At 35.2% G+C, this 14,651-nt stretch overlaps 3 protein-coding genes across 3 annotated transcripts; all 3 read right to left on the reverse strand.

Annotated features, from left to right (window-relative positions):
* Positions 299-3,734, reverse strand: LOC109132923. The gene is made up of 5 exons (XM_019245382.1): positions 3,544-3,734; positions 2,479-3,428; positions 1,813-2,398; positions 1,050-1,723; positions 299-954 (listed from the first exon to the last, which is right to left on the reverse strand). Exons 1-5 carry the CDS (start codon positions 3,732-3,734, stop codon positions 299-301), a joined length of 3,057 nt encoding a protein of 1,018 aa, XP_019100927.1.
* Positions 6,505-10,727, reverse strand: LOC109132924. The gene is made up of 10 exons (XM_019245383.1): positions 10,619-10,727; positions 8,304-8,400; positions 8,089-8,213; positions 7,882-7,966; positions 7,677-7,806; positions 7,393-7,586; positions 7,188-7,248; positions 6,895-7,107; positions 6,735-6,795; positions 6,505-6,668 (listed from the first exon to the last, which is right to left on the reverse strand). The coding sequence occupies exons 1-10, from the start codon at positions 10,725-10,727 to the stop codon at positions 6,505-6,507; spliced, it is 1,239 nt and encodes a 412-aa protein (XP_019100928.1).
* On the reverse strand, positions 11,444-13,343 carry LOC104787654 (FBD-associated F-box protein At1g66310-like). The gene is made up of 3 exons (XM_010513255.2): positions 12,313-13,343; positions 12,058-12,198; positions 11,444-11,976 (listed from the first exon to the last, which is right to left on the reverse strand). The coding sequence occupies exons 1-3, from the start codon at positions 13,309-13,311 to the stop codon at positions 11,704-11,706; spliced, it is 1,413 nt and encodes a 470-aa protein (XP_010511557.1). The 5' UTR covers positions 13,312-13,343; the 3' UTR covers positions 11,444-11,703.

Genomic DNA, 14,651 nt, shown 5'->3' on the forward strand with positions numbered 1-14,651 from the left:
TATCTTCTGAATTTACAACAGCTTTTATTTAATATTTTGCATTGCTTTTATTTTAATTCAATTTAATATGTTTAGCAAAATTGAAAAACTCTATAATCCATTGTGTAGTCTTGAGTCCTTGTGGAATTCGACCCCTAAGTACTGCAGTGATCTCTTAATTTGAGAGAGTAGCTCTAGGGTAAATTTGAGCATATCAGTAAGCTTTAGAACCTTACAGTGGTCCCATAGATATGAAGAATTTAAAGCTGACAACACTATTTCCGCTCTACCTGCACCATTAATAACCGGAAGCACCTGCCTAAAATCTCCTCCAAAAACTACAACTTTTTCCTCCAAAAACCTTGTTGTGGATGTTCCCAATAATATCACAGAAGCTTTTATCCATAGACTCAAAACAATACTTACTCATCATTGGTGCTTCATCCCAGATAATCAAAGATGCTTCTCTAATTAAATCAGCTAGATCAGAATTAGGGTTGATATTACACATGCTATACTCATCAGGATTCAAGGGAATTGCAAACCTTGAATGTGCAGTCCTACCACCATCTAATAACAACGAAGCAATTCCACTTGATGCAACATTAAGCACAATCTTTCCTCTTGATCTAACTGCAGCAGATAGCGTCTTCCATATGAACGTTTTTCCAGTTCCCCCAAAACCGTAGACAAAGAAAACACCACCGAGATTATTAAACACTGCCCTAGTTATCTCATCATATATAGCTCTTTGCTCAGTTGTTAGCTGTTGTATCCAGTTATCGTGTTTTTCTTGCTCAAATTGTCGGTTGTAATTCATCTCATCAACAATTAAACGGTTGGAGTTATCAATCACTTCTCTAGATGGCTGCGGGAAGTTATCTATTTCAGCAAGCGATCTACCATTTCCCAACATTAGCTTCTCAATTTCTTGCAAAGTATAATTCCTCTTATCAGCATCATTTAAATTTAGGTCTGTTGGAAACAAAACAAAAAAGTCACGGTTAGTAGCAGTGAGTATATGAAAAAAGACCTGAAAAAAGCACGGTTAGTAGCAGTCATTAACTTGCCTGGATTATTATACTCTTCTCGTTTATTGCTCTCAATATCTTCTGAAAGTAGATGCCAAGTCTGTTCCCACACATATTCTGGTCTTGATAGAGCACTATCAAGAAGCATCATACAGAAGAAATCACGCAAATAATATCCAAAACCCCAAAAACTTGCATCCACCAAACTATCAATATATATTTGGTCATCGTCTAGAATACCGCGAGCATAGCATGCCTCTTTGAATGTTTTATAAACGACTCCTTGATATGTTTTAATATCATCAAAACATGTTGGACCTCTAACAATGTTTAATAGGACTCTCAAGAAATATAAAGCTTCTAACTTCCTGGGTACATAATTGATCCTTCCTAATGCAAAACCTCTAACCCTCTTTTTAAACTGTTTGTTTTTCCCTTCCCAAGTAAAATAAGCAGGTATCTCTGCATATTTGAGGTTTCTAGCGAAAGTGTTGTTTTTACCAACTGCATTTCTCCTATTTAAAGACAACCAAGCCATAAACTGAGTATCTTCATTAAGGGTCCGCTCTAGAACATCTTCTATATCATCATCTGAGTCAAAATAACATGGTTGCTCACCTTCTAGATGAAATGATAGTCTCTGAACTGGTGTTGTTCGATACTGAATAGGAAATTTAAAAATTCTCCATATAGCTTCAGAGGCTGAAACATATCTAAAAAAAAAACAGAAAAGCATATATATAATCAAAAATTACTCAATAGCGTTTTTATTTAAATTTGTCAACACAAATTCGTAACTCACCTGCAATCGAAGAAATCTTTGATTTCATTCTTTTTCTTTTTGTTTGAATTTGAGCCATCACTAGTTGAAGATTGATCCTTGTTTGATGGCTCAACTACTACAGCAACACGATCCGGTCCTTTGTTCACATACTTGAACAAATACTTTATAGAACCATTTTGATTGCACCATTCCACATTAATATGAGCTTGATAACGCATAGACAACTTCTCATTATAAGGTACAACATACCTATTGTCACACCTAATACCATTTTTCTCAACATAACGTGTATCATCACGTCTCATGTAGACGGGATAACCGTCGCTATTGACTTTAGTAATGTTTTCAAATGGTTTTGGAAAGCATTTAGAACACTTACCATCCACCATGCATGGATAATTGGTATTAGCTGCACCACACGGTCCGTGTATCATGGTATCCTTGATAATTTCATAAAGTTCCGGATTTTGGTCTTTATCTGGAATCTCAGCACATATAATTTTGTCAATGTCATCAGCTGTTGGTAGTTTACTTTTGGCTTCCATAAACAGAATAATGTGAGCATGTGGGAGACCTCTTTTCTGGAACTCAATTGTGTACATAGCTGCAAACGTAAAAATTCACACAAAATCAATCCATTTCAACATAAAAGATGATAAATTTAATGTATATATTCAACCGTACCTGCTACTGTTTTCCCAAGCATATGCTTTACTGTGAGATCATTCATTAGTGACTCTAGCTTTATCTTGAAAATCCTCGCTATTATGTCTGGTCTATCCTCCGCAGTTAAGCCTCTCTTTTTTACATACCTTGTTATCTCCGGCCACTTAAGGTTACATGTAAATGTTATGAACAAATCCGGGAAGCCATAATGCTTACAAATCGCCATAGCATCATAATATTGTTGCACCATATAGCGAGGTCCTCCTGTGAAAGAAGATGGAATATTGACTTGTTTACCTTGTTCATTCATTGATGTAGTTCCACCTTCAGCTGCTTTCTTAATTGAGTTGTAATTCTCACAACGCAGTTTAGACTGATTGAACTTAATGTAAGATAACCTGTGTGATTCAACTGCCGAGAAGGAATCCACTAAAAACTGTTGAAATAATCTCTTTGACCGTAAAAGAGTATCACATTCATTTTCCCTCTCTTGAATACGCAAAGCAAACCACTGTCTCATACTGATACACTTTTTCTTGTTCTTGTTGTTAATTCCCGTAAAAGCTTTCTCTATCCCAGGCCTCCAACCATCTTCACCATAACACAGAATTAGAGGGTACTGTAGTGCTAAATAGGAAGGGTGGATTTCGCTAATACGGTTAAGAAGACCACTATTCTTGTCCTCAATAATTATATCACGTTGTGGCATTTCCTTACGAAAGTCACCTGGTATTATAGCTGCAATTTCTGATGCTACGGGTGCGCTTAAAGTACGTCCATCCATTCCAACTCTATCACTGATTATCCGCATGTGAAATGGCTCTTCACTCTTACTTGCAATCCTATCTCTAGCTGCCCGGAAATGAGTAACATAGGGATTCACATCATCTAACATCTTCATCAAGGCCTCAATGATTTCTTTATTGATTTTGCTTTTTCCTCCATCCTTCGAATTGTTTTTACCCTTGCTGCATGATAAGTTTAATATACACGAATTAGCAAATTGAGAATATTCATAACGTTTATGAAACACTGGCTTTTACTTAAGTTTAAACGCATATATAATGTCAATGTATTAGTTACCTTATTACAGTTGCTCTATTATTGACTTCGTTTTCCGTATCAACAATATAAAGTTGGAAATACTTAGCATAATCACCAGGTTCAGGCGTAAGACTTCCTATCAAATGGTAGTTTACACCATGTAATCGAAACATATTAGGTCCCTTACCCTTTGGAATAGATCGATCTACTCTTCCACCAAGAGAAGTCATAGCAAACAGCATATTATAAATCCGACTATTCTCTCTGTAATTTCTGCTCAGCTGATCATCACCAGTAAGTAGTCTTCTTAATATGTCCGGTGATTGTTTCAAAAATGGTAGTTTCATTGTCCCTTGTCCACAGCATAATGAAAAAGTAGGATCCTTGCGAGACCTTTGTTTGCCAAGACGTTCATCAAACCACATGTATGCACCACAATACTTACACTTGTATGTAGGATCTCCATGATCTAGATATCTTGTAGAAAAACGTTTTGCAATAGTAAATTCGAAAAAAAACTCAAATATTAGAAAATAACTATTTCAAAAGTTTTGAATTACCTTGTTTTTGTGTCGTGTTTTTCTTCTTTGCTTTTTGTTTGGAGGGTGGCCTTCCTCTGGGTAACTTAGCTTTGACAGGTGACTTTGTTTTAGGGGTGGTCTGTATTTCTTCATGTCCTATTGAGTTTCCAGAGACATTATCATCCTCACTACTACTTTCATTGTAATATTGTTCCAGAGTTTCATCTTCATCCTCTATGAAGAGCAACTTTGTTAATATATTTAAAAAATATGTTTATAGATTATAAGTATAACCAAGTAATGAAAACTGCTAAGTTACCGTCTAGTGTCTGAGACCATAATGCAGCAGCAAATTCTTCATCTAAGTTTCTTTTTGATGATCCGATGTTTGGAATTAGAGATGCATTTCGAGGCTGTTTGGTTGTATTTGAACTTGTTCCTACACATGACCGACCTTTTCATGCAATCATAAAATGTATTATGCACAATTTTACCAATAAGTACCTTTTCAAATGTAACTTTTGAACATTTGCGAATAATCTTCTATCTCTAAATGTAAATAACATTAACAAAGGCTGTAATCAAATTGTCTTACCGTATATTGTCTCAGACGACAATGCAGCTGCAAATTTTTTGTCTAAGTTTGTAATCCTTGATGATTACTCTGAAATGGACCAAAATGGAAAGTCGTTGTATTTGAAATGGTACTAAGTCCTGATCCACCTTTTAAAAAAAATTTAACCATGTTTTGTGTTCAGTTAGACAATAAGTACTACAAAGTGTAAAGAAACCATATTTATATAATAGTTTTATTTAAATAATGGCAGAAGAAGGACGCATACTTGGAACCAAGAAGTCCATTCTGGTCCTTGCAGACATATTAGTGTTGCTGTATGTGAAAGTGTGTGATGCAGTTGAACACATTGAATCATTCATAAGTCTGGTTGAGGTCAGCTTAGAGCCTTGTCATTATAAAGTAAGAAGTAAGTTTAAATAAAAGTACCATATAGATATTGAGGATGCGTACTTCATATATAATATTTTGCTTTCAATTTATGCTTACTTGAAGGTGTGTCTTTTCGTTTGGGTCCTATTGACTGGTATGTGATATCAAAGATTGAAGCTCCTGAAATGACAAAGTAAGAGATTGTGCTTCAAGACATATGAAAAATACCAATGTTTAAATAAAATTCAATGTGTTGCTAACGATAATCCTCACCACTATGACCATCTGTAGGTGTAGTAGGATTGAGTTGGTGATTGTTAAGAGGAGTTTGGTTGTTTGCTTCATATCTGCTGGGTAAGTTGGTTATGTCTCGTAAGACGTTTCCAAAAACTTGATTTAGAGGACATGAATTTGATTCAGTCAGTTGAGCAGTCTGTCTATTTAAATTTGTAGGGGTGATTAGACGCATCTTCTTTGTAGGCTGTGATACTTCTTTTCCGAGAGAACTCACAATTGGCTTCTGCATAGACGGTATTGTACAATGGCTCTCTTCACATACAATGATTGGGGTTCTTTCATCATTTACTTTTTTCCCTGATCTATGACGTTTTGTATTTTCTGTGTGAGAATTCTCAACTTCCATGGGCACTGAAATCTTTGTCTTCTTCTTCATGTTTTCTGAAAATGTTTGCAGGATTGTAGATTGATTGACGATATAGAGCTCAAACAATAGCAAGGCAACCAAAAAGCAATAGCAAAAAAGGTAAGAGTATATGTCGTATGATATGTTGTGATCCTGACATCAAGTTTTCACGCAATCATAGTAAATCGTAGTAAATACTTATATGTGATCATTTTTGATATCATAACTTTTATTTAGTAACGTAATATGGTAAGTAATAATTGTTTAACGCAATCTAGTTAACATAGTCAAAACTTATTGTACTCTAAATAATTTTTTCGTTTATTAGTAGCAATATAAAAGTTATATACGTTGTGGCCAAAGTTGCTGCTTTTATTCAGGCGTGAGATTTTTAAATTTTTAATTATTGAACTGAATATGACTGGAGTTTTTTAACAAATGTATTTTTCTTCACTTAATTTTCAGACTGTAAAACATAGTTACGGCCAGGTTTTGAGTTTGTGATCAAGTCGTCAGGTTTCACCAGGTTAGTAATTTTATGATTATGTACTGTTAAACTTAATAATGCCATAGAGTTATTAAACATATCACACCATATAAAAGTTTTTCAACACTTCAAATATTTTTTTAGATTTTCTATCATATAATTAAAAAATTTAAACAAACTGATTTTGTCACATATCATGCTTATAAAGCTAAAACTTTATCGGGAAATAAATTAATTAATCGCCATTTATTTTATTATTCAAGAAATAGAATCATAAAGTAACAAACCAAAATCTTAAACTTTCAAATCCAGAAATAAAGTGTAAATAAAACTCAACTAAAAAAGCATAAAGAAACGGCGATGGATAAACGACATGCAATCTCTGGTTGCACCTTTCTAACACCTACTTCTCAGTCTTGATGTGCACTCCTGTAATCTTCTTTGCTTGGTTGTTTTTCCCATTAGATTTCATGATACCCTTCCCCTCTCTTTGATTGACATTGGAACCTTCACAATCCGCGAGTCCTTCATGCTCGATGATTTCATCTTGTGTGTCCACGTCTGAGGCTGCAAGACACAGCTTCTTGGTTGTGGATGATTGCTCAGCAGACTCCACAATGAGAGATTATAAACGCTTGGATGATGGTGTATTATTTTCAGTTCCATCTTGACTGCTAGTTAGCATTAGTTGACTCTATCAAATAGTAAAACATCATGAAATAGCTTAATTAGAGAATGAAAAACTTAGAGTTGAAAATTCATTTTAATTTACAGATATAATATTAAATAGGACCTGGTCGCCGGATACAATAGAGTCCGGATTGATTGTTTCCTGAGAGTCAAGCATGCTTTCCTCTCCCAACGAACCATCATTCAACAACACTTTTGCAACCTTGTAAGAGTCCTTTCCATCCCAAATGTTTGCCTTCTCAACAGATACCAGAAAGAGGTATGCCTTCCCAATGACATTGTTGATTGGATCTGGCAAGTTCTCTGGGTCTGCAATCTATTTTGTTCATAATAAAATTAATAATTAATCTTAAATCTACAACGAAAGTAAAAGTGCAAATTCTGTAGATCAAATACCTCAGCCAGTGATCCATTTAAGAGAGCTTTGGCGCTTTGGGTAATGATTTTGTCAGCTGCACTGTCAAACAACAAACACTTGGTCTCACCAGTATTATCCATGACCTTGACATATATCATGTACCTAAAATTGTTTTTTTCTCTACGTTAATGGCGATTGAAGTAGAGCTAAAAATAGTACTTAACAAAAAAGTATGAATCATACCTAGCATCAACATAGGTTACAATGGATTTGCAATGGTCACACCAAAACTTTTGTTTCGTTTCACTGGTCACTTTTTCATTGGCGGATGGATAGATATGAGTAACCTTTTTGTTACAATTTCTGCAACTATAATAGTACCACGACCAATCTGTATCAATTGCATAGATGGTGCACAACAACCTTGCCTTACCAGTCTGAAATATTTTTAGGCATATTTGATGGTTAATATAATGTTAAGTATTAGAACATTATTGTATTGATTAAATATTAGTTGTTATGGATACCTCTTGAGAATTGAGTAGTTCTGATATGGTTTTCCTAGGAAACTGATCACTCTGGACAGCAGTATATGCTACAATCTGGTTGTTTGGTACATTCTTGCGGAAGGTAAGAGCCAGACCATCGTTTGGAAGGCTGAATTAAAACAGAAAAATTGTTAAAGAACTCCAATCATATTCAGTTCAATAATTAAAAATTTAAAAATCTCACGTCTGAATAAAAGCAGCAACTTCAGGATAGGGAGGGTTGATAAACACTTGGGAAACATTGTAAGAATTAGATAAACTCACAATTCCTGAAAAACATGCCCCGCAATTTGATTAGTAGACTCTTATCATATTACCAAGAACAATATGATTCACATCTTACATTTATTATCTACAATTTGACACCAACATGATTAATAAGGAAGCATACCTTTATAGTTTTTGACTTTCGCAAATCTGATCACAAATATCACCATTACTCCATTAGCTTCCTGGCAAGCCTTAAATACTTGTTCGGCATGTGAACCCCACAGTGTGACAGGTAGCCTTACATCCCTGTATAAGAATTGATATGATAAATAAATAAAAGTTTACTGACTACCAAACATGTACACCGCAAGTCATAATTTTTAAAACACAACTTACTTTTCATCCCTCAACTCGAAATCCAACTTATTATTCGGCTTGTTATTAGTTTCCTTAAGCTCCAGTTCTCCTATGTTAACAACTTGTCCGATTGCATCTACAAAACAAATATTATTTTCATAAATAGTAGGAGATACATCGATCTGATCATATACTTGTTAAGAAAATATATACTTACCAACTAACATACACGGATTAATTTCCTCATTCAAGATTGGCTCAAACTTAGCAAGAGTCAAGTAGTTGGATTCAGATATATTCTCACAACGTGAGACAACAGTGCTAGTTTGGAATCCAATCTTTTACAAATGATTGGTTGGACGAAACTGACCAGTTGCATGAGTAAGCCCGAAAGTTTCAATTAACTTCCACTCACCAACTCGAACATGAGGAGCAAAACGCAAAACTAAATCCTTCTTCACGCTTGCATGTATTTTGATACCCTAATATATTTCTGAAAGATTATCAGGGTTACACATATACCATGAAAATTATCGTTAAAAGTTATAATGTAGAGTAATGACCTGTGTATCTGCAAGGACCATCTCTAATGTTTCTCCTGTTTGGACAGTGTATTGGCGCCATGAATGCAAGATTTTGACTTGGATCCTCCAAAACCACTTCCTCGACCAGGTATTTTTTTTTTTTACTATTGCAAGATTGGAGCAACTCAAGTATCTTCCTCTTAGTTGTACATTAACCTCTCTTGAAACGCTATTAAACAGGCCCGACTCAATCATTGGCCAATCACTATTCTCACTAATGACAAGGAACCCTATAAACAGGCCCGACTCAATCATTGGCTTATTGCATGACTGGAGTAACTCAAGTGTCAAGTCTCTTCTTCACGGACTGTCATAAACAAATGCCCATAAATCAAACTATTATTAACTAAAAGAATTAAATAAATACTTTAGAATCATGAACGTAAATATCTATGCTATGTAATTTTATAAATAGTTTTATTTTTAATATTTCCAAATGACTCTATTTTAATATATAGAGAAAAATTTTATTCAAATTTAAAATGCATTTAAGAAAATAATCAAAGTCGCCTTGGTCTACTGGTATAGGGATGTAAGTATCGCCATCTTAATTCGAGTAGTATTGGTCAAGAGAGTTCAATATTTAACATGGTTTCCACCGATTCTAGAAGATTAGTCTTTGGACAGAAATTTTAAAACTCTAAATTTCCAAATTCTAGATATTATAATAAAATGAGTTTGTGTTTTCTTAGTGGATTAAAGAGGATGATAATAAGAAAAAATGTGCTTAGCAAATATGACAGTAGAATTTTTTTTTTTGTCAACCAAACTTTAAAATTAGAAAATGACTCCTAAATTGGTTGCCCAAACCGGAGGATAAGAGTTTACAAAATATAATTCTGAAATTAAGGATCTCGAAGAACAAGCAAGACAATTTGCCCTCACATTTGACGTACGCTGAATCCTGGTAAGAGTGAATGCGGGGAGAGATGATCTGATGGAGCTGAAATCATCTAGTAGATTGGAGAAAGCGGGTCATTCATCTGAGGACTGCACCATCGCCACTAACTCTGCATAGTCTGTCTCATAATCTTGACAGGTAACGCCAACAGCCAGGAGAGACTCCATAGCCTAAATCAACGCTTGTAACTCCGAGTGGAGGGGTGAAGGACTTCGTTGAAGGCAACGTGCTCCCAAAACTACCATCGTATCCTCACCATTGCAGTACCACCAACCTAGCCCCATAAAACGATCTGAACCCTTCAAGGATCCATTAATCTGACATCGGGAAGAAGGTTCCGAGACTTCCTGGGATTCCGAAGGATCCTAGACTCCAGAAGAGAAGGACTTGGGCTCCTCCCACAACAATTTATCATTAGTTGCCTGATTAATAACATCGATTGGCTCTGTCTCTGTACCCTGGAAAACTTTTTTATTTCTATCCTTTCAAATTGACCATAAAATTCAAGGTAGCCGATAACATATATCTGAAACATCCGATGAGATGACGCCCGCCAGAATATAAAATCTAAATTCGAATACACTGATTCTTAGGAGAAACCGTCGGGAAGTGCAACACAGGGACAAATTCCAGAGTAGAATTTTTTTTTTTTTAAGTGAGAAAAATTGTAAGCTTGCCTCAAAAAAAAACTCTCTAGGTTTAGATATTAAAAGTACAAAAGGATAATTACCAAAAGAAAAGTACAAAAGATTGGGCCTTTAATAAAAACCTAAACATGTAATTAAAAAATAAAATCATTTTGGGCCCTTGAAAATATCAAACCTAAATATGCAATAAAAAAACCTAAACATGTTGTAGCAGCCGCATACATGTAAACCTAAACATGTTGTAGCAGCGGCTATTTTCATCACTAGCCGCAATCCTTGTTGAAATATTTTTGCTTAGTTCAACTTCCACAGGAATCTTGGCCTCACCCATTATTAAATATGGGATATTAAGTATGGGATTTAGTTTGAGTTTTCATTCGTTGCCAATGGATCTACAAACCTCAGAGGCTTCCAGAGTCCACGAAGCTAGCTACAAACCAGGGCCGGCTCAATTATTTTTGGGATCTTGTACTCAATTTTAACTTTTTCTAGAAACTAGGGTTATATTTGTAACATTTAAAACTTTAAGACCCTAAACCTTATAGAAAAAATCACAAAAATCTGGAGACATAGTGCTTTTGCACCGTCTGCACTGCTTCTAAGCCGGGCCTGCTACAAACACCAGATAGTCATCATCAACATGCCAAAAAAACCCATGACCTAGATTTGATTTTTATATATAGGTTATTCGATCTTGATTTTTTTTCTTTCTGTTTTTGTCGATGAACAGTGACGTAATTGTTTCCAAATTAATTGCTCTCTTTATCGCCTTGATCCTCTCAAGCCACTGCTCCAATTAGAGAGCCACTTGCTCTCGGATCCATATAATCCTCTTCTCTTCCACGAGACAGGTTCTGAGTAGGGTTGGCAATAAATATGTTGTAATCTTTGAAAAGGAAAAAGTCTAGAAGTTTAGTCATTCACCATTCATGTATAGCTTAAAAGCTCCAACCCTTGAGTCTAGAATAGTAGTCACTTAGTTTCATCTAACTACCTAGCTTAAGAGTTTCAAGAACCTTTATGATCTTACACAAATCTTATTCCACTTTTGATTTACTAGAAACATTATTTAAGACAAACATATGATCATTTAGGATCTACAACAACACATCAAAGTCACAACAATAAAGAAGAAAACACAAAGTTCACATAATAAAGTACACAAAAACAACCACTTGGCATGAGCTAGAGAACATAGACTTGGCATAGAGAACATCGACTTGGCATGAGCTAGAGAGCCAGTATGTCCGTTACTGAGGATAGAGAACACCGACTTGGCATGAGGTAGAGAGCCAGTATGTCCGTTACTAAGGATAGAGAACATACACTTGGCATGAGCTAGAGAGCCTCGGAATCATAAGGAGTCCTCTGAGGATGACAGATTCATTGTTTGAATCTTTTTCCACATACAGAGTGAGTCTCCTGAGGACTGGTGAGTTCTCAAGTAAGTAACTCAGTAATTCCATCTCCATCGCTTCCCCTTCCAATGGCGATTCTATCTCAACATACTCGAGAGATGATAGGAGAGCCCAAGGTCTAGTCGAAATACGAGTATTATCCTTCGGAAATGTAGCAGATTCCTAATATTAAAACCAAATGATGTTATTATGATTATAGATACTTTCCCCATTTGCATTAAGTTTTAAGTAAAGAATCCTGACCACAACAAGAGATTTGACATTCGGGCATCTCTCAAGAAAGACTGGCAACATTTCCCAGCTGTGGTTGTAGAAGTAGACACTCAAGCAAGATAGGTTACAAAACAAGGGCAGCAGTGCACATCTTGAGTACTCATAAATGACCTACAACAACCACATGCACCAGGGAAAAAAACAAAAAAAAAAAAAGTTAGACAAACTTGTTAGAAGAATTAAAATTAAAAATTAAAAATTAAAAGAACGAAATCAACATGTTACCTCAAGAGTACTTGGAGAGAGTATCATGTTTTTGACATTAGAAATCGCCACAAGAAAATTCCTAATCATGCTTCTCTTCGGTATATCCATCGGATCGAACTTCTTCCCAAAGCAGAAGTTAAACTGAACATCAATATCCGCCTCTTCAAGTGAGTTCATATTACCTAGTATGAAACTCGCAGTCAAATGATCAGAGAGTTGAAGATCTTCAAGCATAGGAGCATCTATGGAAACCATTAGATCTTCATGAGGACCCGTAAAAGTTGAGCCGTTGTAATCGAAGTTAAGTAAAGTCTTAGATCTCACCCGTAACACTTTTACATTGTCATTCTGACTTCTATATAAAGTTAACCTTTCGAGACCCAGGCAGCCTGAGATCAGCTTTTCGAAAGCCAAATCGTTTGCAAACTTAACCGACTCTAGAAGTATAGCTTTGACAGACGGTAAAGACACAAAGTCAGGGTTTGGCAAGACTGCTTCAGTGAGCTTTAAAGAAACCAAGCTCTTAGACTTGTAAAGTGTTGGAGGCATCGGCACTTCACCCCACGACAAAGCAAGGTGCTGAACTTTTCGCTTAACAACAGTGTTGATCCATCGGGTGAGATTAGCGTTATCAGTCTCCTCGTCCACATCGCCACCCAGATCAGTATGGTAACGTAACTTAAACATTTTTATGGACGACTCACCATTGTTAAAGCTCAAGAAGCTATCGATAAAACCCGCAACTTCATCGTATTCCGTGAAATCACGACAGTCCAGGTCCAGACCAGGAACATACCTCCAGAGATGTCTCCATTGGCTTGATAAGGTACTAGTCTTGACCACATATTTTGTCGGAAGATGCAAGAGAAGATGACATAGCAAAGATTCTGGCAAATTTCTTAGCCAGTCATCAACTTCAGCAATTTTACCACCAGAGACTTTGGCACGAACTCGTTTCCCTCCGTCTTCATCACGAGAGACTTTGGCACGAACTCGTTCTACTCCGTCTTCCTCCATGAGAACCTTCAAAATTGTGTAGTAGCGGTAGTGAGTAGGTGTGGTCTGAAATGAAACAATAAATAGTAAACCTAAACCTAACATTACCACTTTAACGGCGTTGCTAGAATGATGACAGAGAAGAACAAAACGGCTGTTTTCACTTTTTTAATATGTCAGAGTATAATATTATTATTTTGGGTCAACTTAGCAGTTACAACATTATAATTTAGACAGAGTTTTAAATGACATTAATTAAACACAATTTTTTTAATAGTAATTGCTTAATTTTTTTAATACAACTTGGGGAAATTGTAATCATATAAAAGTATTATTTCAAAATAGTATTCTTAAACCGAACGGAATGTTTTTACTTTTTAGATAACAAGTGGTAATAGCAGATTTTTAGAGTCTAGCAGAATTGCATAATGTACATGAAACTTGCATAAATGTTTTTAAGTGCTAACATTTAGGAAAATCCAAGGATTTCATTGTCCTCATCTTGTTTAAGCAACCAAGTTACATGGTAATTACGTAGGCTTTTGAAATTTTCAGGAGACTTTAGGGCATGTCCATCAAAGGATTTAACCAAAGTTGCTTTAAACAAATTTTATTATTAATTTTGAAAAAAGTGAAATTAAGAACTTCTTAAGAAACTTTATAATTTCATAGGTCCATTGATGGTTGTTAAATTTAGAATTTTTAAACTTTACTTTTCTATTTTGAAGTACAAATATACCACCTTTTAGTGAAACTAGATGCATTGCCTTCTTGTTCACTGCTTTTTCAAAGGCCGAGCTTTATAAGTGGGTGTTAACAAGACCTTATCTTGTCTTGTGAAGCATAGTAGTTGGTTTAGGATTGAGAAATTACATGAATCAGTGATGAAGAGGACAAAGTTTCAGTTGCAGTGAGATATGGAGTGAATCATTCTAAAACGACTCTTTTATCCTGCAAAGAGTAAGAATGATTAAAAGCTGTCACAGATCTAGAATTACACCGAACACATTGTCTGAATTTCACAAAGAAATATGAAAAACAAGAATGTGCTAGGATAGAAGGAAACAAAAACAAAACACAAAAACTTGAAACTAATCCATTTGCTCAAAGATAATAAGCCAACCAAACTTCTCCTCCCTCGTCTTAAAACAAATTAAAAAAAAAAAAACTTTTTTTTTAGCCAATCAAAAGTTGACACACACGGGTTTCTAAATGAATCTAAAACATCTTATATAACGATTGATGCTTAGTAAAATTAAGCTGTTTGCATTATTTTTATTCTTTTTTATTATTAGCAAAATTATAAGAAACTTATAAGATGCATTGATGGAGATGAGCTTATATTAGCTTCATATGAATCT

This window comes from Camelina sativa, chromosome 5, assembly GCF_000633955.1.
Source record: "Camelina sativa cultivar DH55 chromosome 5, Cs, whole genome shotgun sequence".
Lineage (NCBI taxonomy): Eukaryota > Viridiplantae > Streptophyta > Magnoliopsida > Brassicales > Brassicaceae > Camelina > Camelina sativa.

What these genes read in the sequence shown, in the direction of transcription:
- LOC109132923 (XM_019245382.1), bottom strand. Translation starts at nt 3,734, where the DNA reads ATGACTTCTCTTGGTGGAAGAGTAGATCGATCTATTCCAAAGGGTAAG. An exon ending in GCTTGGGAAAACAGTAGCAG is followed by an intron (nt 2,399 to 2,478) that starts GTACGGTTGAAT and finishes TTACGTTTGCAG; the next exon opens with CTATGTACACAATTGAGTTC. An exon ending in AAAGATTTCTTCGATTGCAG is followed by an intron (nt 1,724 to 1,812) that starts GTGAGTTACGAA and finishes TTTTTTTTTTAG; the next exon opens with ATATGTTTCAGCCTCTGAAG.
- LOC104787654 (XM_010513255.2), bottom strand. Translation starts at nt 13,311, where the DNA reads ATGGAGGAAGACGGAGTAGAACGAGTTCGTGCCAAAGTCTCTCGTGAT. An exon ending in TCTCTCCAAGTACTCTTGAG is followed by an intron (nt 12,199 to 12,312) that starts GTAACATGTTGA and finishes TGGTTGTTGTAG; the next exon opens with GTCATTTATGAGTACTCAAG. An exon ending in ATGTCAAATCTCTTGTTGTG is followed by an intron (nt 11,977 to 12,057) that starts GTCAGGATTCTT and finishes TTTTAATATTAG; the next exon opens with GAATCTGCTACATTTCCGAA.
- LOC109132924 (XM_019245383.1), bottom strand. Translation starts at nt 10,727, where the DNA reads ATGGGTGAGGCCAAGATTCCTGTGGAAGTTGAACTAAGCAAAAATATT. An exon ending in TTCGAGTTGAGGGATGAAAA is followed by an intron (nt 8,214 to 8,303) that starts GTAAGTTGTGTT and finishes ATTCTTATACAG; the next exon opens with GGATGTAAGGCTACCTGTCA. An exon ending in GTTGCTGCTTTTATTCAGAC is followed by an intron (nt 7,807 to 7,881) that starts GTGAGATTTTTA and finishes GTTTTAATTCAG; the next exon opens with CCTTCCAAACGATGGTCTGG.